We start from the raw sequence: 24,885 nt of genomic DNA, 5'->3' as shown, positions 1-24,885 counted from the left end.
TCTATTGGGTTCTTTTATAAAGTTTTAATTTTGGCAATGCAAATATCTTTTTTTCCCTTCTTTTTTCGCCAAAATTAGGCTTTATGTGTCCTTTGAACTCTCATTGGCCCTGGTGGCGACAGAAAATCCACTCCGCAATCTCAAAAATTTTTAAAAATGATAAATTCTTATGGTAATTGAGTCCCCAACTTTTCCGTTTTACCACTACACTACAAATGCCGATTGTCCCCGACCGTGCGCATATTTTTTTTCCCAGGACAAACAGGGAGAATTATCTGCACACGTTCATCCTGTAAAAAAAAAACCAATCCATGCTTTGTGTACAAAACATATGGACACGCATCTGGGAACTCTGAAGAGTGTGTCTACATCAATGTCATGACTATAATTTATTAATATATTGACATTCAAACAGTGGAGAACTAAAATGTATTTCTTTAATGTCAGCTCTTTGTTTGAATGCCATCTATTTTATTTTTTGTTTAAACACACACCCAGCCCCCCCCCCCCAAAAAAAAAAAGTACAGTGTAGACCTGTGTAGAGAAACCCATGGTTGATGTTTTAAATGGTTTGGTTAATTATCACTGTTCAACTTTCCCCTCTAGGCTTTAAGCTTTCTCAGGAATGGTTTTCAATAAACAGTTCAACTTCTTGCACAATCCCTGATGTGGTAGTGTGGTGAGTCACTGCCCCAGTGTATAATGCATTCAGATAGCAGCCTGGTTGCACAAGGGGAACATTCAACGTTTTGTTCTCCAATCACAAGTTTTCATTACATTTGTACTTTCACTGAAAGTTTCAGACGTTTTAAGTTTTGTCTGCATCAACTTCCATTTGGATTTTAGTTTTAACTACAAGTTTAAGTAGGATTTGAAACTTTGCATGGTGGAAATACGATATAGAAAGGTTTGCGGTAACACCATGTAATGACTATCTCTAATGAGTTGGGGTGGTTCTGTAAAGAACTGTTGGTTTCAACTCAACGTTTCGATTCAGTATGCTCTGATCGTCAAGTTTGATATTTAAAACCATTACTTTTTTATTTTTCATTGTATAATGTTTTATTTTTGTGTAGGCACCTTGATTGGTTTTCTGGTGAAGTGCAGGGTGACCTACTTGTCTCCAAATTGTCCATAATTGCAAACTCTGAGGGTGTGGTGTCGACGTCAACTTACGAAATAACCGGTAAAACATACTCAAATGTTTATCCAACTTTACATGAGTATTGAACACTGACTATTGACTCTTCTAACTAAGATTTAAACTCTAACAAGCCACAATGGTGAAGAAACTAGTGGACATGTGCCTTCAATGCATCGGGCAGAATCTTAATAACATCAGTCAAGTTGGAAGCTTACTGCCAACCAAACATAAAGAGATTCTACTGCAGCGCATTGCCGACCATGATATGTTGACACCGGACTACCTGCCTCATGTGACGTATCACTTGTTCTCACCGTCGTTACGATCGGTGAGATTTAAAGCATCGGAGCAGGTGACTGATGCTGTATTAATGCAGTTGGAAGCGTGTCAATGCCAGTTGGACTCTCTCGTTATAAGCAAGTGTAACCAAGTCTCGGGTAAGGTCTCCCAATATCTTATGCTTTGAAAATATCACATTAATAAGTCTTCGTCAAACAGGATAGAGTGAAACTTGAAACATGACATTAAAATTCAACAACTAATAGGTCTTCACATTCCAAGGAGGAAGATTTCATCAGTTAAAATGTCAAAATCAAAAATCGTTGAAAATCATTGAATGAACCAAAACATCCCTGTACAGACCTCTGTTTCAGAATGATGTCATCAGATGTTTGGATGATGGTACATTTTTCACTGGACGGGTATCAGATGCAATGGCCATTTACACCATTTAAGGTCAGGCCTGATGCTTCACGGAGGCAATGAAGGCCATGGAAGCAATGAAGGTGATTGCCTCCATTCCCCTGGTCATTGCCCTTGAAATGCTCCAGTAGAAATATACACATTCCTCATAGGGTGCCCTTTACCTAGGAGAAAATGTGCCTTGGTGCCCTTGCCCTTTCAAAAACGAAGCATACAGGCCTCTGATAATTTAACGTGAGATTAGAGACTTGTATTTTTTATCCCAACTCACGATGAGGACTCTAGCCAATGAAAAATTGAGATGTTTTCATTGCATTTTATTTAATTATTTAGTTAGGTTGTTTATGACAGATTAGCAAAGGCTTCATCAATACATACAAACTTATATATTTTATTTTGTTGTCTTTTTTTTGTAGTCTGTAATTTCCGTTCTTTCTCATTTATTTTCTTCCCTTTGATTTGCAGATAATGGAATGCATGCGCTCCTGAGTAAGCAGAAATCCCTCAAGTTTCTCAAGTTGAAGCGGCTTCCGTTGATAACCTGCAAAACACTTGAAGCTATCTGCTGTCCGGACACGCTGATTGAGGTCAAAGTTCACTGTAGCAACATAAGCAATAAAGGTGAAGGGTCAATTATCAAATTACTTAGCATAACACTTAGTGTGGTCATGGAGGCTCCATGGTGTAGTCTTGGCCGGTAATCTGATTCTACTAAGCGAGGATTTTTTTGCTTAATCAAACTTTTGTGCTTAAGCAGCTCTATAAAATTTGGCCCAGATATTGGTGGTGGTCAAGTGCATGGTCCATTGGGGGTATAGGGTGTGCATACCCTAGGAGTGACTTATGGGCTAGAGAGGAATTAGACGGCAGCTTTTTAAATGAAGATTAATGGTTAAAATGGGGTTAAGTTTGGAAGGAGCTTTGTTCCTTGGAGATTGAAGTTATAAAAGAAACACTGGTATTGGTAGTTGAATTTAGGGCCTACACTATTGTAGTATCCTTGCACTACACACTCACACTGCTGATAGAGCTACCCAAGTCTATAGACATGTGTTTATTTGCTCCATGGTTTACCTCATCACCATTCCAATCATGACCCAACCAATGAATAATGCCTGTAGAGACCACCACCCCATACAGTGATACCCTTGAAACAGTAGCCCATTGATAAGTATATATCTATGTGTATTATAAGCAAGACATGTGAAAGACACAATAAACCAAGCAAGCAATGGGGCCCAATTTCATAGAGCTGCTAAGCACAACAATTTGCTTAGCATGAAATTTCTTCCTTGATAAAAACAGGATTACCGACCAAATTTCCGTTTGTTGCATATTGCTTGTTACTGGTATTCAGCTGTTGTTTGCTTATCCTGAAAATCATGTGGAAATTTGGTTGGTAATCCTGGTTATGTCAAGGAAGAAATGTCTTGCTAAGCAAACATTTGTGCTTAGATGCTCTATCGGGCCCTCTATTGTCAAAGTCAAGACATTACAACTATATTTTGACCGTCCGCAGGAATCCAAAGCCTTGTCAGTAAGAATCCCAAGATTTCCAAGTTGGCTTTTGGAACTCCAACCTTCAAAGTGACAGAGGAAGTAGTCTCAGTATGTGGATCCTTTCTTGGAATCAATTTGGTAAGATGGTCATCAAGAGTATTAGAGAGGTTTCGCAAGTGTACGGATACACATACAGATACGGATACGTCGACACTTTGTGTGTTCACCTGACGCATATCCGCGACCATCATATTTTGCATACATGTTAGCAACGGATACGGGAGCTCATACATGTCGTTGAAAAACGGATATTGTTTTGCAGCCTTTTAGCCGTCTTTTTGTCCCAAATCAAAAACATTTCCCAAGGAATTGCTTTCACTGGTATCGTGCTTGATATAGATAGAAAATTGTTAGTCATTTGCAAGCAAAACGATGAGAAAATGCAGTTTATAAAACACGGGGTCTCTACGGGTCATGTTTGTCAGAAAAACACTCATGATGAATGCGAGCGCACTCAAGTGAAACATATCTGTAGCTTGCGAAACAAAATCCAACACGCGGCTGACGTGAAATGATACGGTTATCATATCCGTATCTTTATCGATATCCGCACGCTTGCGAAACCTCTCTAATGACAAGCACCCCCCTGCTTTCTTATTGAAGGCCGCCTCCTTTTTTTTTAACTAACAAAAAAAAAGGATTTATTTTAACGATCTCAGAAGGAAAAAAAACATTTTTTGAAAAATAGCCCAGCCTATAATAATATGGTTTATTGGGGGGACTAAAAGTGTCTGAAATCAAGGCTGTTGTATTAGTTTTAGTTAACTGTTTTGTTTAACCTCCTCATCTATTTATTTTACTTAATTGTTTACTTAAATTTCTTTTTGAGTATGTGCTTGTGCATTGCTTCCTATTATAATATTTTGTTCTTGACTCAACCACAGAACTTTTAGGCGACTAGTTTTGAAGTCATGACTATTTGAGGACAGACCTGGGCATAGATCATGGAGTTGTAAATAAATTCTCCTTTGTCGTTTTTTTTTTTGGGGGGGGGGGGTGTGCTGGGCCTTGTTGGTGTAGTCAGCCATTGGTCCATGCCTGCAGTAAAATACCTTGCTTGAATGGCTGTGTAAAAAATACCTAATCTTCAAAGAAAACCTGCCATGTTTTTTTCATCTTTTTGAATTTCAGATTCATCTTGATTTGTCTAATCTCAACTCGTTAATCAACAAGAGTCTCGTGTCACTCGCTGAAAACTGCCCAAACCTGAAATCGTAAGCTTACATTTTATAATATTTCTCATATAAGAGTTAATTTGTTGTTTTTGTTGCAAATTTATGTATGCAATTAAATTATATATATTGTGTGTCATGGCCAGGCGGTCTTGTTCACCTGGCCCAAGCTCTTGCATTGTCAGCAGCAGAGTGTAGGTATGGGTTCACATCCCAGTCATGACACTTGTGCCCTTGAGCAAGGCTTTTAACCATTCTCCTACAACTTTGATGATCCATTGAGTTATTTTATGCATATGTTGGTTACATCAATTGAGAATACTCATGGTCTTTGACAATTATCAAAGGTGTCCAGTGCCTTAAAGGCAGTGGACACTATTGGTAATTACTCAAAATAATTTTTTGAATAAAAACTTACTTGAGTAATGGAGTAATGAGTAATGGAGAGCTGTTGATAGTATAAAACATTGTGAGAAACGGCTCCTTCTGAAGTAACTTAGTTTTCAAGAAAGAAGTAATTTTCAATGAATTTGATTTCGACACCTCGGAATTAGATTTTGAGGTCTCGAAATCAAGCATCTGAAAGCACACAACTTTGTGTGACAAGTTTGTTTTTTCTTTCATTATTATCTTGCAACTTCTACAACCAATTGAGCTCAAATTTTCACAGGTTTGTTATTTTATGCATATGTTGAGATGCACCAAGTGAGAAGACTGGTCTTTGACAATTACCAATAGTGTCCAGTGCCTTTTAAGTGATGCCTAACAAGGGAAAAGGGGATTAAAGAAGAGGAAATCAAGAAGTAGAAAGATGACCATTGATAAAGCGCTTGAATTGGGAAAGGTTATAAGAGGTAAGCAGGTAGTGAATTCCAAAGTGAGGTAGTACTGTACATGTTGAATGATTCAACTTTTCAAATTCAAATTGTATTTTGTTTGATTCCTTTCTTGTAGTATTTGTCTAAGTGGCTGCAATAAAATTACAAGTGAAGGCCTTTTATCGGTAAGATATTAAAATTTTCTTGTCTTTCTTCCCCTTCTTCTATCATCATATAAATCGCGCCCAATTTTACAGAGTCGCTTAAGCAGAAAACACTGCTTACAATTTTTCTGCTAAGCAAAAAATGTTAGGGAACCAGCCATATTCTGGAAAGCGTAACTTTTTGGGGGCTGAGCTCTTTTGTGTGCTTTAAAGCTCAAAAGCTGCCCGACGAAATTGGGCTCTGATAGGAAATGTGTTCTTTAAATTTCCTCACAGTCAGAAAAAAACACATTTCTAATAAAAAACAAACGAGTTAAAACTGCTTAAAACTGTCTTTAGTGCTGTGTCTGAACGACAATCTTAAAAGAAGATGAAGAAATGGTACCCAAAGAAGTGGCTCTTTTTAAAGAAATATTGGCTGCATTTAAATAAGTTTCAGATCAGAACTAAATCAGATAAAGCTTGTGCATCATAATCGCAAACGATTTGTTTATATTTTTATTTTGTATAGCTTTTTGAATGCTGCACCAAACTCCAAGAGCTGGACCTTTCCTTCTGTTATAAAGCCTTAGAACCAACCAGTAGCAACACGCTATCACATCTTCCCAACGGCATCACATCGTTATCGCTCAGTGGACTACCAGTAGAGGGCGCTTCGCTACTCACAGTTCTATCGAGACTCACCAAGCTGAGTGAATTGAGACTTTGTGGGATTAACATGATCTCGGAAGAGGATATTGAAGAGGTAAGGGGTTTAGATGTGGGAATGTTAAAGGCAAAGTATACCTTTCGTTTTGTGGAACTTTTTATTGTTTTAATCCTATGTATGTAGATGTTGATGTGCAAACAAAACTAACATCTGAAAATTTTCAAAAGATGGTCGCGTTTTTTAGATATCGCCGAAAGTCTGGAGTGACCAGTCCACGCAGGAAGAACAATCCATGTAGGAATTCATAATCTGAGAAGCGTTCTCAGATTCAAATTTGGGGGAATAAAAACTGTTATCTATTTACATAACCACATTATTTCATTGTGAAATATCCCTCAAATAGGAAATATTATAAGTTATCACACAAGCGCGAATGGAATACAGAAAAATACAGCGCTTCTGCGTCCCATATCCAACGAGGCCGAACGTATTTATCTTCAAGCAAACTTGGCGCGTGACATAGAACACACAAGCACAGGTTGTGATATTAGCCGTGCAATATAGGTTTTTATCACCACTCCATTCTGCGAATCTGATTGGAGGATTAGCGCGTACTTGAAGATAATGCTTAATACTATCAAATGCTGCTGTAGACTTCTAACCCAAGATTTTAAGATTGATTACCAAATGTATACCTTCCCTTTCATTTTAAAATGCTAACTGAAAATTAAAACCAGGAGTCGTGATTCCAGGCCAGTATGTTTTATTTTTGAAAGGGCAAGGGCACCATATGAAGAAATTGTAAATTTCTACTGGAGCATTTTAAGGGCACCAAGGCAATGACCAGGGGTCATGGAGGCAATCACCTTCGTTGGCCTGTGATTCCATTCTTCTTCTTGGATGAATAGGGACCGTCATATACAAGCTTTGCTTCTTTATTGATCCCTCTGCAGTATCACGATCTGGACCCAATTTCATGGCTCTGCTTACCGTAAGCGCAGATTCTTCGCTTACGGAAGCAGGGAATTTCGTGCTAACCTCAAGCGTATTTCACTGGTTAGCTGGGAGTTTTGGCTTCTGCGCTTGAGTTTGCGTACTCCATGTTACTAGGCATTCTACGCTTACACAGCTAGTGCAGAAGTTTGGCGCTTGCAAGTTAGCGGCGAATTGTGATCGTAAGCGCATAATTCGGCGGTAAAAGGAGCCATGAAATTAAGCCCAGATACATTCTTTAATCTGATTTCCATATGTTTTATATAAACGTAACTTTGTGTGATTTGTGTGATTAACTTTCTTCAGTTTAACACTATGGAATTATTTACATAAAACCTGCAACTTTTAATAATCTAAAGCCAAAATGGTTTAATTTTTCCTCTAGTCTTTTAAAGTTTTTTGTCTTTGTAAAATAGTGATAAAACAATCCAGCTTTGTAACTTTCCTTTGCACTATTAAGTCTTTCGACATATTCTTAATTTTGTGTCTTACTATACCCGTTCTCATAGACCTACCTTTAAAAGCATAGTTACTTTTGTATCTTATCTGTTAATTTAAAAAAAATCTACTTGATTAAATTGATTAAATATACATAACATTATAATTGTAGGGCTCGGCGGCACTATGGTTCATGTTGGCCTAGTCGTAGTTGTAGGTAGATTCAGTGCTTATGGTATTGCCTTTGGTGGAATAGGTGCAGGTATTTTCACCTTCCCACCATTACTCCAATACCTGGGCCCAATTTCATAGAGCTGCTAAGCACGAAAATTTGCTTAGCATGGAATTTCTTCCTTGATAAAAACAGGATTACCAACCAAATTTCATTTGTTGCATTTTCCTTATTACTAGTATTCAGCTGTTGTTTAATAAAAAACCTGAAAATCACATGGAAATTGTGTTAGTAATCCTGTTTGTATCAAGGCAAAAATTGTCATGCTAAGCAAATTTTTGTGATTAGCAGCTCTATGAAATTGGGCCATGATTGATACCTACAGCTGGAGGGGTAGTCTTCTCATCCAGGCCAGAATGGACATGTGGCAAATATTTAATCCTCTGAACAACTTTGTCTAATTACATTTCAGATGTTTAGTGTGGTTGGTAGTCAACTGACCGTACTAGACATGAGTGGTTGCCATGAGTCAATGACCGACCATGCTCTAAGATCAATCGTTAAGCATTGTACCGAGTTAGAGAACTTATCTCTGTCATTCTGTGTGCGTCTGACGGGTGAAGCGTTTATCAGTCTTCTACGAGATCAGAGAAGAGCTAGAAACTTGACGTCTCTCAAACTCAACGGATGCAAAGAGGTATGGCTAAGAGTTTGTAAAGAAAGTTTTCAATCTGTGCCCCATTTCATGACTCTGTTTACAGCTAAATTTTCAGGCATAACAACTTATATCTTTCACATTGCCACGTTACTAAGAATTGAAATGTATCTCAAAACTCTTTTTACTAATCAACCAAAGGTTTTTGTTGCCATTAATTTTTAAAAAGTGATTACCAAAGCGTATAGCTTTGCCTTGAATACCTACAAATTCCCCCTAAATTTTTGTCAAAATTAACTGACATACATTTCTCTTTTTTCTAGCCATGATCTGCCATTTTTAAAGGAACACGTTGCCTTGGATCGGACGAGTTGGTCTATGAAAAGCGTTTGAAACCGTTTGTTATGAAATGCATATGGTTAGAAAGATGTTTTAAAAGTAGAATATAATGATCCACACAAGTATCACCCAAAATTGCATCGCGAACTAACACGGTCGGCCATTTATGGGAGTCAAAGTTTTGATTCCCATAAATGGCCGACCGTGTTTGTCGACGAGGTCAAAAGAAAACCACGCAATTTCGAGGCATATTTGTGTAGATCATTGTATTCTACTTTTACAACATCTTTCTAACCACATCGATTTTATAACAAACGGTTACAGGACGCTTTTCAAAGACCAACTCGATCGATCCAAGGCGACGTGTTCCTTTAATTCAATGACATTGTTGACTTTATAGATTTCACATGCAGTTCTTCTGGAGATAGCGATATCATGTTGTAACTTGGACACGCTGTATATAGCTGGACTGAAGTGCGTTGACGACGCTCTGCTCTCCGACATTGCCAATAATTGCCTGAAATTGAGAGATGTTTCTATTAAGAGTTCAACTGGCGCTGATTCACATCAGGTAGGACTCGTCAAAGTCAAGTTCTAAATCTGAGGTCTCGAAATCAAATTCGTGGAAAATTACGTCTTTCTCGAAAACTATGGCACTTTAGAGGGAGCTGTTTCTCACAATGTTTTATACCATCAACCTCTCCCCATTACTCGTCACCAAGTAAGGTTTTATGCCAATAATTATATTGAGAAATTACCATTAGTGTCCACTGCCTTTAAAGGCTGGGTGGCACCAAACTAGTTCTCATTACATCCGAACACCTTAGAAAATCATAAAACAGGTTTGTTCTGGCTAAAATGTATAGCTTTGGCCGGAGATGTGTCTATTATGTGACCCTATAAAATTTAAATTCTGGTAATGAATTGGGTTGGTCTATAAACAGGATGAAAGTGCTGCAATCGTTCTCATTTTTATTACGTTGCTACTCTGTCTAATTGCAGGACAGGACGTAGTGAGAACGATTTCCGTGTGGTGGGGGTATAACAGTTCTTTTTTAGGACATGCTTGTGCGTTGAGACCTTTTATAATATTTTGTTCTCGACTCGATCCACAGACCTTTTGGTTTACGAAACTGTAATTGTTATTCTCTGTCTCAATGCAAATGCATGTCTTTAGGGTCCATTGATAAATTTTCTCTCATGACAAGTCTGGTCCGGTAAATATTTTGAGAAACAGACCCTATGGTCTTGTGGATTTGTCCTCCAAATTTGAGCCCTGGACACAATTATTCAGTCAGTTTTAACATTTGATTTTTGCAGGTAACAGATAAAGGTCTGTTAGAGTTGATAAGATGCTGTCCCCTAGAACATGTAGTGATCTCTGGGATTCATAAAGTCACTGATAAGACGGCCCTGTCTCTTGCCAACGCCTGCCCAGACCTGAAGAGCCTTTATGCTTCAGGATGTACTATGATTACTGCAGCTGGCCTTCGATATCTTCAGGTAAGTTCTGACCAGGGCTCAATTTCATAGTGCTGCTAAGCACATAAACTTGCTTAGCATGAAGATTCTTCCTTGATAAAAACAGGATTACCAACAGAATTTCCACGTGATTTTCAGGATAAGCAAACAGCTGAATACCAGTAACAGGAAATATGCAATAAATTTAAATTCGGTTGGTAATCCTGTTTTTATCAAAAGAAGAAATTTCATGCTAAGCAAATTTGTCTGCTTAGCAGCTCTATGAAATTGGGCCAAGTTTGGTTTCTGCTGCAACGACTTTCTGGAAGTTCTGTGCACCTGTTAATTTTTGGTTACTTTTCAGTGTGGTGCTGTTTACAAATTTGTATAAAGGCCCGGTCACAGAGGCCTCGATATCGAGAACAAAAACGAGAATGTTAAAAATGCATGCCCTCGATTGGTTGAATGAGCGTGGGCGTATTCTGCCTGGAGCAATTCAACCAATAGAATGCGTTCTCTTTGTGTCGTGATTGTTATCATTTTAGTTATCACTGCAGTTTGAATCGGCCTTTACTGTTGTATCTACTGTTTTTATATCGATGCATTTTTACTGTTGTATCTACTGTTTTTATATCAATGCATATTTACTGTTTTATCTACTGTATTTATGTCATTGCATTTTTACTGTTGTATCTACTGTCTTTTTGTCAATGCATTTTTACTGTTGTATCTACTGTCTTTATGTCATTGCATTTTTACTGTTGTATCTACCGTCTTTTTGTCAATGCATTTTTACTGTTGTATCTACTGTCTTTATGTCATTGCATTTTTACTGTTGTATCTACCGTCTTTATGTCATTGCATTTTTACTGTTGTATCTACCGTCTTTTTGTCAATGCATTTTTACTGTTGTATCTACCGTCTTTATGTCATTGCATTTTTACTGTTGTATCTACCGTCTTTTTGTCAATGCATTTTTACTGTTGTATCTACCGTCTTTTTGTCAATGCATTTTTACTGTTGTATCTACTGTCTTTATGTCATTGCATTTTTACAGTTGTATCTACCGTCTTTTTGTCAATGCATTTTTACTGTTGTATCTACTGTCTTTATGTCATTGCATTTTTACTGTTGTATCTACCGTCTTTTTGTCAATGCATTTTTACTGTTGTATCTACTGTCTTTATGTCATTGCATTTTTACTGTTGTATCTACCGTCTTTATGTCATTGCATTTTTACTGTTGTATCTACCGTCTTTTTGTCAATGCATTTTTACTGTTGTATCTACTGTCTTTATGTCATTGCATTTTTACTGTTGTATCTACCGTCTTTTTGTCAATGCATTTTTACTGTTGTATCTACTGTCTTTGTGTCATTGCATTTTTACTGTTGTATCTACCGTCTTTTTGTCAATGCATTTTTACTGTTGTATCTACTGTCTTTATGTCATTGCATTTTTACTGTTGTATCTACCGTCTTTTTGTCAATGCATTTTTACTGTTGTATCTACTGTCTTTATGTCATTGCATTTTTACTGTTGTATCTACCGTCTTTTTGTCATGCATTTTTACTGTTGTATCTACTGTTTTTATATCAATGCATTCTTACCGTTGTATCTACTGGGTTTTTTTACTCAATGCATTTTTACTTTTGTATCTACTGTCAATATTTTAATGTATTTTTTACTGTTTTTTAATCATTGTCTAATTATTTTGTTATGTGTTTGTGTACATTTATGGAATGGGCGCAATATTAATCAATAAATTATCACAACAACTGATCACAATATATGATAACTGCATCTACACACATGGTTAACGTCAATTCCCTGGCAAAATGCTATGAAACATGAGGCTGTAAGAGCTGGGTTTGTTGAAATTTATTTGATAGATAGAAACTTGCATCGGGATAAAGAATGTTAATGTTGGTTTTTACCCATATACACCGGTGTGTGTAAGCACTCTATTCTCACTACTTTCCTGAGCTCTGTGAAAAAAATAGGATTGAAACTGCCTCTAGCTAGCGAGCAATTTTGGTGTTCTAGTTGGTAGACACTGCTCTAGCATTGCAAGTTTATGGGTTCGAATCCCACCCAAGTAAAATGCCTGTGATGATTTTTTGTTCACAGAGCTTGGGAAAGTACTGAGTATACAGTGCTTATACACATCGGTGTATGGGTAACCAAAATTAATACAATTTGTTGTTTATTTTTGTAGGATATGTGTAATGAGAGAGTCCACATTGTCCACAAGATCCCCAACCTGGACCCAAACCAAGTCATGGCTAAGAACCTGGACACAGGAGAGTTCTGCCGAGTTGACCAGATGCACTGATCCAGTTGACCACCCCAATCCCCAATACCCCAATGGTCAAGGTAAACTTGTATCTATATTTATTGTTGCCTGTCGTGGCTGAGCGGTCTAGGTCATCGGACCCAAGCTCTGGTGTCAGCAGCAGAGTGTGGTTTTTTGAATCGCAGTCATGACACTTGTGCCCTTGAGCAAACCATAGCTGCTTTGAAAAAAGTTATAGTGCATTCTGCTCTACCAGCTAAGCTTTTAGTGGTTGAAACCCACCGACCCCTTCATGTAGCTCTGGGGTTTTCAGTAGAGTGTAGGTTTGAATCCCGGTCATGACACTTGTGCCCTTGAGCAAACCATAGTTGCTTCGTAAAAAGTTGGGAATGTAGTGCACTCTGCTCTACCAACCAAGCTCCTTGTGGATGACACCCATGCTTACATCCCTACGGACTGTGAAGGGGTAACCCTGTTTCAGCCCCAAGAGTAGCCCCATTGGGGCGTTGGAGGGGGTCCTTGTATGGTATTAGAATCTAGCATGGAAGCCTAAGGCTTAGAGAAAGATGCAAGTTGTAGGTTTAATAGGTTAGTATCGTCTCTTCGTGGACTACCAAATCACCTTGATTTGGGGGAAACTGTTTCTTTTGCGCAGCAGCATCATAATTGTACACACTGTTGTGACTCAAGAAGTTGACGTGATCAAAAAATACACTGGCTTTTTGTCATTCCATACAATAGCGACTATTTCCCCATTAAACACTCTGCAGAGGGTGGGTTCGAGTCCCGGTCTTGACACTTATGCCCCTGGGCAAGAAACTTAACTATAATTGCTTCTCTCCACCCATAGGGGTAAATGGGTACCCGTGAGGGCAGAGATGGTTCTTGTGATTGATTCAGCTTAATAGCGCATATTTGTTGCACAGGCTATACTCCACAGTGAGCTGAGATGGTGTAAGGATTGAATTAAATGGCCCACTTACCAGGGGTAATAATGTTGGAAGCGCTTTGAGACGCCCTTCGGTTGTGTGAAGCGCTGTTTAAAAACGGATTGTTATTATTATCGATTGCATTCATCATCTGTTTTGCCAGTGTAGATTTCTGTGTTTGTAATAGCTAAGGTCCCATTTGATAGGTATTGACTTGATGTACTGCTTGAACATCTGTTTTAGGGCTGGGCCTGTAATTATGTTTTGCATTTTTTTCTGTTTTGGTTGTATAGTTCTTCATTTGCCTTAGTTCTTCATTTGCCTTTGTTCGGGCATTCCACCCAGAACACGTCTTCTTCATCCCTTCTCAGCATCCCTTCTGAGTGAAATTGCTCAATTCAGCTCTTAGCTGCGAGTAAGCATGATTAGCCCCCCAAATTATTATAATCTTGCCGAAGATTACTCTCTAGTTCTCCACAAAAACCAAACTGGGCCGCATTGCCTGGCCTTGAAAGTTTCTGAGATTCAAGTTCATTTTGCAGCTCTTTCAGCTTAGTGTCATCTATCTCTTTTTGGTGTGTAAGAGGGTTTTAAACTTAGAATGAAATACTGTAGAAACTTGTCAAATAGTTCTTTGGTGTTTAAATCAGAGCCTCCTGGTTGATCTTCTTTCGACATTGGAAAGTCTATTGGAACTTAACGAAAGTAGTAGTAATTACTGTAGCGGGATAGCAGGGTGAACTGAATACCACACCCCTTCAATGTACGTTTATACCAGTACGCTTCGATGCGCAAGGGGAATGCTTGGATGCGCAAGGGGAATGCTTGGATGCGCAAGGGGAATGCTTGGATGCGCAAGGGGAATGCTTGGATGCGCAAGGGGAATGCTTGGATGCGCAAGGGGAATGCTTGGATGCGCAAGGGGAATGCTTGGATGCGCAAGGGGAATGCTTGGATGCGCAAGGGGAATGCTTTGATGCGCAAGGGGAATGCTTCGATGCGCAAGGGGAATGCTTCGATGCGCAAGGGGAATGCTTCGATGCGCAAGGGGAATGCTTGGATGCGCAAGGGGAATGCTTCGATGCGCAAGGGGAATGCTTGGATGCGCAAGGGGAATGCTTCGATGCGCAAGGGGAATGCTTCGATGCGCAAGGGGAATGCTTCGATGCGCAAGGGGAATGGTGCGTCAAGAACCATTGTGCACTAACTACCGCATTCAGCTGGTAAGCATCTTTAAACCACAACACCTTACCAAAGTCTGTTTTTCCAACCCGCACAAAAAACTTGATTCTGCCGAATCCGACCCCATTTGGAGCAAGAGCTGTGGGATAACTGGAAACCACACTGCTTGATGCTCTTTCACTCTCTTTGGATGTGAAACTGTTAGCGTGCGGGTTCACATTTCTTGCCTTGAATATTTTCCGTTGGCCCTGTATTTGATCCTGTGGGAGACGGTAAACAACGATTTCTAATGTCTCCCGTTGGTTAAACTGATATGCCTCTCCTATGTTGTCTTTCTACCATTACAATAGCCTCGCTGAGCTTAGCTGAAAGTGCACCAAGCTCCATGTGACCAACGCAGTACTCGTACAAAGAGGCCATCACATCGCACTGCTTGAAAAAAAGTGTTTGACTGATGATGTACAACCGATATCTAAGTCGTCTTGAGAGAAAATTTGGATCTTATCATGTAGCAACTTCTTAATTCTATCTAGATCCTCGATGGTAAGGGGTGAAGCCTTAAATAAAAATCTAAGGAGACCAACGAATGAGAAACTGGTTTGGGTACGGCAGTACAACTAGCTGTCTGAGCGGATTGTGAAGAAGAGCTGCACTTATAGGCTTTCGCCCAAGCACAATCGATGGAGAGATGGTTAACAAACTGTTTCCCAGCCTTCAGCTGGCACACCCGCAACATTTTATTCACGACACTAGTGTTAATGCCCACGAGCAGGGGGACATCATCTTTTCCCTGACGGCTTGGACACACAAGGGTGAGGGTACTAACTTCGTGTTTCATCCCTGCAGTGCTAGCAGGAAACATTAGACTAACTTCTATATAACCCTTGTATGGTACTATCTGGTCGGCTGCCCCTATCACTGCAAGGTGCGACAGGGGTTGGAGTTGGCGGTGCTTCAAGAAACGGTGGTAAAACTTCTCTGTCACGCAGGTAACCTGCGACCCGGTATCAAGGAGACACATCGTGGAGTGTCCGTCGATGAAGACAGGAGTAGTAGCCTGGTCCCCGACGACACCTCTGGGGATACTTGAGACACCATCACAAGAAGGAGACTCTTGATACCTGGTTGCAGTAGTCATCAGTTTCGCTGGACCCTTAGATGGTCTGGGGACGGCAGGAGGGCCCTCTACTGCTGTCTGCTGTCATTTCCCGAACTCTGTGGTTTGGACACAGTAACGCAGGTCAACATATTCTCCTGTACCAGCGCTGGATTCTTTGGTGACTTACAAATGCCACTGCAATGGCTCTCCTCCCCGTAATTTTAGCAGAAGAAAGATTGGTTTCTCTACTGTCTGCCGGAGTACGACGAGTTGCCTCGCTGGACACAGGGCGACAACTTGAAGAGGCCATCCAACCGTTGGTGAAGGTGGTCGACGGCCTGTCTAAGACCTTCCACCTCACCTGTGGGTTTAGGGGCAGGAGTGGGTGGTTGTACTGTCTGCTCTATAGCCAAGATGGAAACCCTCTTTGGTGGGGAGCGGTGAGCAGCCTTTCGGTCCATTTTGTCCTCCAGTTGGGACTCCGCCACCCAGACTTCTCGGAGTAGTTCAAGAATACTAGGTGGGCTCGTCTTCCTGGAGGCCAACTGCAAGGTGTGGAGTAGGTTGTCGTTGACAGTGAAGTTGTTAAATTCAGGAATGCTGTGGTATAACTCTGTTGCCATGTCATTCCCACTTGTCTTCTTTCCAATTCTGGTGTCATTTTCTGCTCAGTGTCCTGTCTCGTTCCTTGGAAAAGGCTGAAGATCCTGTTATCTGCTACCCATTTGTCGACTGTCGTCAGAGTCCATATGGACTGTCTCTTGGGCTGGCCATGTTGAACCTTCCCAATTCTCTTTCAGCTTTGCACAGCTCGTCGGTGTTGTCTCGACCGGTGAACAGCCCAAGGAGTTTTTTTATAACGACCTAAGAGGAGAAGCAAAAACTGTAAAAATGCACTGATAATAATTAAAAGAAATAAAAAAAATACACCGAAATTCAAACATGTTCATGAAAATACAATACAATACAATTACAAAACAGTACAATACAATACAATACAATACAATACAATACAATATAATACAATGCAATAAAACTTTGTTGTCCCTGCATGGGGAATTTCTTTGCACAAGAACACATTGAAACTGAACATCCACAGACTTGAGTGGAGTTTTGTTCGTTCAGGTTGATCTTCTTCTTATTCGACCTCATCTCATCCACTTACAGTGACTAAACAATTAGTTACTTTACCGACATCCTAACACCTCAAAGCACATACAGCAAAAGCGTCTTTTCGGTACCACTGAAACCGGGTAGGTGCGCAGATACTTCAACTAATCTTCGTTCAGGTTGATCTTATTATTCGACCTCATCTCATCCATTTACAGTGACTAAAAAAAAGTTACTTTACCGACATCCTAACACCTCAAAGCGCATACAGCAATAGCCTCCTTTCGGTTCCCATGAAACCGGATAGAAGCGCAGATACTTTGATTAATCTTCGTTCAGGTTGATCTTCTTATTATTCGACCTCATCTCATCCACTTACAGTGACTAAACAATTAGTTACTTTACCGACATCCTAACACCTCAAAGCGCACACAGCAATAGCCTCCTTTCGTTACCCATGAAATCGGGCAGATGCGCAGATAATTTGAATAATCTTCGGGCTTCCTGAAAACTCTTCGGCAGCCTGTTCCCCTTAGGCAATAATTTCTTTACCACTTATTTGTTGGCAAGAATCTTGTGAAAAAATCTCCTGTCTTAATTCAGATGTTCTCCTTTTCTGGATCTTTATTAGCCCTTGAGACTTGTTTCTTCTTTTTGTTGAGTAACTTACACATTTCCAGTATAATAGTAATATAATTAACAAATAATTGATTAAAAAGAACGATAAACACAAAAAACCAAGACATATTAATAATCAAACACCTTTCTTTTATATTTAATTTCAATTTCAAGATGACTGCAATCATATTTGTGACATCATAATAAGAATAGGGCGAGGATGGGGCCCTTGTCGGAGTCCAAAGACAGGAGTCTGCTTGAGCTTCCCAACTCGCTGACAGAGTTTCATCCGGTGATCTAGTACTTGATTGAGGGTGACAGCTTGTTGTTTCACAAGTTCCCTGAGGGCCAATTTTTGTGTGGTTGTGTTGTCGTTACCTCTGCTTCCATAAGGTTGTCCTCGGCAAACGCCCGCAGTTCCTGCCGTAGATCTTTAAAGCTCATCGAACAGGGCTGCATTGGAGCCAACCTTTGATGAAGTCGCCTGTCCCGAAGTCCGGCCATGAACTGGGTAGCCAACATGCTGTCCCGGTTGTCCCCAAAAAAGTTTCCTGCCGACCATGGTGAGCACAGGTGATTTCCACACCCCTGGAGAGCCTGTGAAGGTAATGGCAAAGTCGCCGGCGGTTGATTGATCTTTACCAAAAGGGGTCAATACAGCTTACCTTTGCTGATGGATGAAAAACGTTTAATACGAACATGTGGCGATGTTGATCAAGGTTAGCGCATTCAAAAACTTTCTGATGTTGTGCCAGACATCAACATAGCTATGACTACTGGTATTACTATTATTATAATTTATTTTGCCAAAACAGCGCAAAAGGCACAAAATATCATGAAAGCAAACACAAGAAATACAAAGATGAAGAGAAACACAAAGACAACAATAATACAACTAACCGAGGACGAACCGAAATACAAAACCAAAGCAACAAAACAACAAAACGTTGCCCGCAGAAACACTGCCCACCGTCGGTTGGCTCTTCCAAACTCGACGGTAGCTACAGCTCCTCTTTCAACAGGTCTGCTTCACCCCAACCATCATGCCTCCAAGTCACTTGATCTTCTTCTTACTTGGTACTGAGCATGATGGACAACAGTTGAAAAACTCAAGGAGGTTGTTATGAAACACAAGGTATTTCCTTTCCTCGATGACACCAACTTGTTTAGGTTCATTATCAGAGCTGTACAAACAAACTCAACAAAAAATTGGTGAACCTCTTTTGATATTGTGGTCCAAATATAAATCCATAGACATAGGCAGTACAAACAGTTTAGACAAACTACAGATCACATTGTAACATAAATAATGTTAAAAACTTGCCCAAACTTAGGTAAAAAACTCAGCTTTCTTACAAGGCAAGAGGAGAGTTTAAAAAAGCACAGCCACCATGATGAAGAGCGCCCTCTGTTGTTTTTGACATCTCCATAAAGATAGAACTCAAAAACCATTCAAGAAAATTGGCAATAAAATAAAGTAAATCTATAGTAAACTAACCTTGAGTCTGTGTCAGAACTTGGTGTACTTGACACCTCATAGCTGCTGTCTGAAGACTGTCGTTTCTCCTCCCTGAAAGAGGCTGATTCTTTGTACTGTTCATGCTGCATCTGTGAGCGGTTGTCACTTCGGTGTAGTTTTGATGCTTTTACAAGTTCACACTGAACGCATCTTGTATGAACAAAAGGCCAGCGTGACTGTGAATACCTATCTCTCTTTTTTTTTTAGGGTGTGCTATTCTCTATTTATAATACGCTGCCATTGCCCCACTTTCAATACGGAATTCTAGCTTAGGAAAATACTCATGCTTCTTACCTGAACAAGCTATTAAGATGGTCAAACACCATTTGCGCACTCTCTTCATCTGACATGTCTTAGTTGGTGAGACGATATGTCCTCCACCCACTCAGAAAGTTTGGGGTCCTCATCAATGTTTGTCCTTCCTGCTAATTATCTCCCCCGCTCAGAAATAGCTTTTCCTCAGTGTCACATCCCTGAATTGGAAGTTAGCCAAAACCGGACATAACCATTAGTAGATAGTTTAACACACAAACACAAGAGAGGGTCAAATCAAACGCATTGTCCACATATTCATTTACGAATGAAACTAGGCCTATAAATACATTAATTTACAAGTCTACGACTATTCGGTGAACACTAATCGTTTTGACAACCTTAACCAAAATAAAAGCACTTCAAATTACTTGATCTCAATATGTTAATCAAACAAATACTTTCTCAAATCAAGTTATTAAACAAAACAAAATATGATTACTTACAGGTCGTTCTTTCGATCCTGGCCTAGAATAGTACGCCAATGAAACTGCTTAATGATCAGTTGAAATATTAGTTAGGTCGTACTAGACACTCTCGGAGAACTCAATTGCTCATTTAATAAGAGACTACTTCAGAATTTAATCTGGAAACAACTAGCTCAGTTCTCAATAACTGGCTCTAAAATATTGAGGCTGACAAATACACGGCCTCTCCTCTGATATCTCAAGTCGCAAGTACCCACTCAAATAATATTTGCTCCCATCAAAAATTACGAAGCTGCGAAAAGTTCTTTTTCCTGTGGTTTTTATACCACCAATCAAAATTGGGATTGAACAACACTTGAACTCTTCAATCATACTGCATGGCGAGGCAAGCAGAAGCTGTAAAACAATTGAAAGGGGGAACATGGCTGCTATAGACTTGGCGTCTTCTGTTCGGCCTTCTGACTTAGTTCTTTTTCCTGTGGTTTTTATATCTCCAATCAAAATTTGGATCGAACAACACTTGAAAGTTTCAATCATTGTCTCCTATTGCATGGCGAGGCAAGCAGAAGCTGAAAAACAATTGAAAGGGGGAACATGGCTGCTGTAGACTTTGCGTCTTTGGTTCGGCCTTCTGACTTAGTTCTTTTTTGAGGTTCTTATATCTCCTAGCAGAAGTGGGATTGGACAACACTTAAACTCCTCTATCATGGTCTCATACTGCATGGTGAGGCAAGCAGAAACTTTAAAACAATTGAAAGGGGAAACATAGCTGCTGTAGACTTTGCGTCTTTGGTTTTGCTTTCTGACTTAGTTCTTTTTTCCTGTGGTTCCTCCACGCAATACCTCCGATCAGAATTGGAATTGGACAACACTTGAACTCTTCAATCATTGTTTCATTTGGTTTCATATTCCACGAGTAATCAAGCACAAGCTTCATTCCGGCATATTCAAGATCTGAAGGTCATTTATTTGGTTCTTCAGGATGGAAATCTCACTGTAGTTGTCATCATGGTTGATGTATGGAACTATGGTTTTTCGCCAAGCTTCGATGTCGGACAAATTAGGTGATTCATTCGAGTCTGACATGTTGAAACTATGACCGGATAATGAAATATGTACAAACTGAGATATGTCAACGGTAATATTTGATTAATTTGGGTAAGATTCGAGAGCGATTCGGAAAGACATCCACTGCTCACTCAACCATGTATTCAACAACAAAACATGTGTTTAAATAAATAACGCTGCCTTCTGAGACTGTGGTTGAAGACTTTGATGGACGCGGTTGGGGCATTGCCATCTGTGACTATTTCGCTGGCCTCTCTTCCTTTTAGTTGGCATACCCCTCATTCCCGACTGAGCGGGGATCATGTTGAAGTTGAATCCAAACGGATTATGACTGGGTGACTTTGGTTCCTTATCACCCGAGATTGTCCGAGTCAAGAAGCCATCTAGTGCTGGAAAAGACCCCTGTTCATCAGCGACGACAACTGAATCGTCTGACCCATAGAGGATGATACTTTCTGGGATGATTTTAAAAATCATTCCCAGTGGTAAACTCTTCATATGATTCTTTTTCAGTTTTAACATTCTATCGCCCTCGTTTGGGCCATGTAGGAGAAAACTATCATTGACGAAGTCCTTGTTGCTGTCTCTAGTTGTCTCCGAAGTGGGTTTTAAAGGCAGTGGACACTATTGGTAATTACTCAAAATAATCATTAGCATAAAACCTTACTTGGTAACGAGTAATGGGGAGAGGTTGATAGTATAAAACACTGTGAGAAATGGTTCCCTCTGAAGTAACAAAGTTTTTGAGAAAGAAGTTATTTTCCACAAATTTGATTTCAAGACCTCAGATTTAGAATTTGAGGTCTCGAAATCAAGCATCTGAAAGCACACAACTTCGTGTGACAAGGGTGTTTTTTCTTTCATTATTATCTCGCAACTTCGACAACCAATTGAATTCAAATCTTCACAGGTTTGTTATTTTATGCATATGTTGAGATACAGCAAGTGAGAAGACTGGTCTTTGATAATTACCAATAGTGTCCAGAGTCTTTAAACCATCTCAGCTCCATTGGGAGTAACAGCCACATGTGTAGTGCACTAAGCTTAATCAATCACAAGAACCATGCATTCACAGGTACTTTTTTTCCCCCTTGTGATGAGAAGTAAATCATATTGCTCAAGGACAAAAGTGTCATGAATGGGATTCTAACCCACACTCTGATGGTTTTTAAGACTTGAATTCTAAACCACTTGGCCATGACACCCTTTATTTCTTTGGAATATGTATAAAACTAATGTGTGCTATTGATAATTTGTGTAAACAATAATGCAATAAATTCACACTTGCATGCTATGTAGATGTGATAATTATTAAATTAATTTCATCCACTTTTTAATTTCATGTTTGTTGAGGACCTACAGATAGTTGAATGAAATAAATGTGTTGATGAAATTGTAAAATAAAACTTGACGCTGCCACACCTTTTCAATGTTACAACTCCCTAAAGACTTGTTTAAAATCTATGTTCTGTTGTATGGAGAGGCAAAAACATGTGAAGTTTTTTGAAAGCATTTACTTATATATATTATGTGTGCAATTGGAAATAGTTATACAGATGTAAATACAAGTGTAAGCTTCCATTTGCTAAGTGATTTTGAGATATTATTTCTATTTTAATCAGTTTTTTTTTTTTTTACACCAATTCTTAATTTTTTTTTTTCTTTATGGAAAACTATTGTAAATATGCACATTTTAAGAACTTTTACCCTTTTAAAGGGAATGTATACATTTGGTAATCGCTTTTAAAACTGATGGCAATAAACAACTTTGGGTTAGAAGCCTACAGCAGCTTTCGATCGTAAAAAACATTGTGAGAAACGTTTACGGAAAATTGGTTTTTTTATACACTTAAATTTATAGCAAGGTAAAATCAATTTCTTGAAACTTTGGGAAGATGTTTTGGACAGTTTTTTATATCCTGCCACTACCTTTTCACTCATTTTTACCAACAGGAATATCTCATTTGAATAAATTAGATACACTCAAGTCAACTCTTTGTTCAACCCCAAAAATCATTTTTAAAATTTACCCAGTCAGTTTCCCTTGTGGTCTATATTGATATGTGAAACAAAAAGTCACATCCCAAGGTGATCCCCTGGCTGCCGCTTCCCAGGTTGTATCGTAATTTGGGTGTATTCCCTGGCTACACGGCAGTTAATGGTTGTATAGCTTCTGACTGGCACCCCGGAACAAAGATATTGACAAAATGGGGACACCGCCAACATAGAGCGAGATAGCTCAGTTGGTTCGAATCCCACTCTAGTCAATTCTTTGTTCAACCTCAAAAATCAAACTAATTTATTTCATAACAAATATAACAAATGAAAAAGTGGTGGCAGGATCTTGAATTTTTGTTGATGTTTTGGTCGTCTGTTGTCCGGGTAAACGTAGCCATCAAGATCAGGGTTGTAGCTTGACCAATTTTAGTGGTGGGCAATAAAGTCCACCAAGGGCGCGCAGATCAACAAAATTATTTATGTTTAATTACGGGGCTCTCATTGCTGAAGTGCAAGATTTGAGGCCTGTTCACACAGGCCCCGATAACGAGAACGAAATCGACAACGGTAAAAATGCACGCCCTTGATTGGTGCGTATTCTGCGTTGAGGAAATCAACCAATCGAAGGCGTGCATTTTCATCGTTCTCGTTTTCGTTCTTGTATCGGGGCCTGTGTGACCGGGCCTTAAGGCGTGATGCCAGGTTTCCAAACTGTTCGTGTTATGGGGCCGTGCAATAAGTTGAATGACCTTTACTGTGTTTCTTTCTCTGTGACATTTGATGCCCCTTATCATTATCCTAATTATCAGATCAACGCACAGCGGACAATATTTTGATGTATTTAGGGCAAATCTGTGGGGCACAATGTATTTGCCCTGAGTGCTGGGCAAGAATTATGGTCCAACATGGCTATTACACTGATCAAGTTCCAGTCATTTTCTTGATATGTTTGCTGTATGCATCTACTTTAATACAAACAACTCTCTTAAGAATGTTTCTAGGTTTTTTAAATACTTAATTTTTGCTATTTTTGTCTTTCAAAATTGAATACTTCAAGGCCAACAAATGAAAGTTAGTTGTAATTTTATGTTTTGACTGCATTAAACAACCAGATATGAGAGTACTAATAAAAAAAATGATACAGTGTAAGATGAAAAACATATATATTGTACCTTTAACTTGTGAATAAATTATCAAACGTGTTCATTTGAGTATGTCATGATTGATCAGAGTCATCTCAATGAATGCATTGTGTGTGAAGTTGTTTGTCATCCCCATTTTAAGGTCGATTAGATATGAATTAAAACAAGAGAAAAAGATAATTAGAAACGTCAAGGTACATCATCTTCTATGTGAATAATGATGAAAACAATAGACAATAACGTGTGGGTATCCGAGCGTGAAAGTTGGTTGAAGATGTAGTTAATGGGTGCTCATGCAGTTATTACAGTATCAATTTTCTCTGAAGTGGCTTAATTGCCATCACGGCTTATCCAGTAATTTTAACTTCGTGGAAGGGGAGGAGTCAAGGACGTTTTTGGGTGGCTGGGGGACTTATGAATGATGTGTTGAATCCTTTATTTATGCATTTTGTTTATGTCTGTTTTTCTATGTTTGTTTGTTTTGTTTTTTTTGTTTTTTTTTGGGGGGGGGTTTCTGACTCTAAGAAGGCTTGGGGGGGGGGGGCGTTAAGGTAGGATTAAGCCTAGCGTTTCGTGAAATCGGCTGCTGGTTCTTAGCACCGTAGTGCTACAAAGTTAGATTTTAGAAACTGTTTGCCAATTTTTCTGGATCGTTTCTGTGCATATTTACAGTGGCTTTCAGGGTATTGATGTGTCATGAAAATTCAATCAACACTACAACGATATCAAAACACTGCCCATCCTGTTTCGACATTCTTTTTTAATCGACTCGCAGTATCATCTCAATTTTCAGCCATTTAGTAAATTCTCTGTCTGTGAATGAAGAAGAGTTTATTTATCCAGGATAAACTGATCATCGAGCGCAATGTTTTACGCCAGGATTGTAATTTGGAGCCTGGTTTGGAAGTTCGCTTTTAT

At 39.3% G+C, this 24,885-nt stretch overlaps 1 protein-coding gene across 3 annotated transcripts; it reads left to right on the top strand.

Annotated features, from left to right (window-relative positions):
• The first annotated feature begins 106 nt into the window (after nucleotides 1-106).
• On the top strand, nucleotides 107-24,841 carry LOC117294466 (EIN3-binding F-box protein 1-like). Of its 3 annotated transcripts, none has more exons than XM_033776881.1 (12): nucleotides 107-172; nucleotides 1,077-1,581; nucleotides 2,312-2,467; nucleotides 3,366-3,484; nucleotides 4,538-4,620; nucleotides 5,533-5,581; nucleotides 6,072-6,305; nucleotides 8,285-8,509; nucleotides 9,207-9,377; nucleotides 10,127-10,309; nucleotides 12,485-12,642; nucleotides 24,761-24,841. In XM_033776881.1, the coding sequence occupies exons 2-11, from the start codon at nucleotides 1,281-1,283 to the stop codon at nucleotides 12,599-12,601; spliced, it is 1,638 nt and encodes a 545-aa protein (XP_033632772.1). In that variant the 5' UTR covers nucleotides 107-172; nucleotides 1,077-1,280; the 3' UTR covers nucleotides 12,602-12,642; nucleotides 24,761-24,841. The 3 variants fall into 3 exon arrangements, with proteins under 3 accessions (XP_033632772.1, XP_033632771.1, XP_033632770.1); XM_033776880.1 differs by lacking the exon at nucleotides 24,761-24,841 and adding an exon at nucleotides 13,785-21,503; XM_033776879.1 differs by lacking the exon at nucleotides 24,761-24,841 and having other exon boundaries at nucleotides 12,485-12,946.
• The last annotated feature ends 44 nt before the right edge of the window (nucleotides 24,842-24,885 follow it).

The sequence above is a fragment of the Asterias rubens genome, chromosome 9 (genome assembly GCF_902459465.1).
Source record: "Asterias rubens chromosome 9, eAstRub1.3, whole genome shotgun sequence".
NCBI lineage: Eukaryota > Metazoa > Echinodermata > Asteroidea > Forcipulatida > Asteriidae > Asterias > Asterias rubens.
Note: the sequence above shows the minus strand (reverse complement) of the source record. Positions and strands in the feature narration are given on the sequence as shown.

Excerpts from the sequence above, each read along its gene's own strand:
- LOC117294466 (XM_033776881.1), top strand. The coding sequence starts at position 1,281 with ATGGTGAAGAAACTAGTGGACATGTGCCTTCAATGCATCGGGCAGAAT. Across the intron at positions 4,621-5,532 it reads AACTGCCCAAACCTGAAATC|TATTTGTCTAAGTGGCTGCA; the intron begins GTAAGCTTACAT and ends CCTTTCTTGTAG. Across the intron at positions 5,582-6,071 it reads CAAGTGAAGGCCTTTTATCG|CTTTTTGAATGCTGCACCAA; the intron begins GTAAGATATTAA and ends TATTTTGTATAG.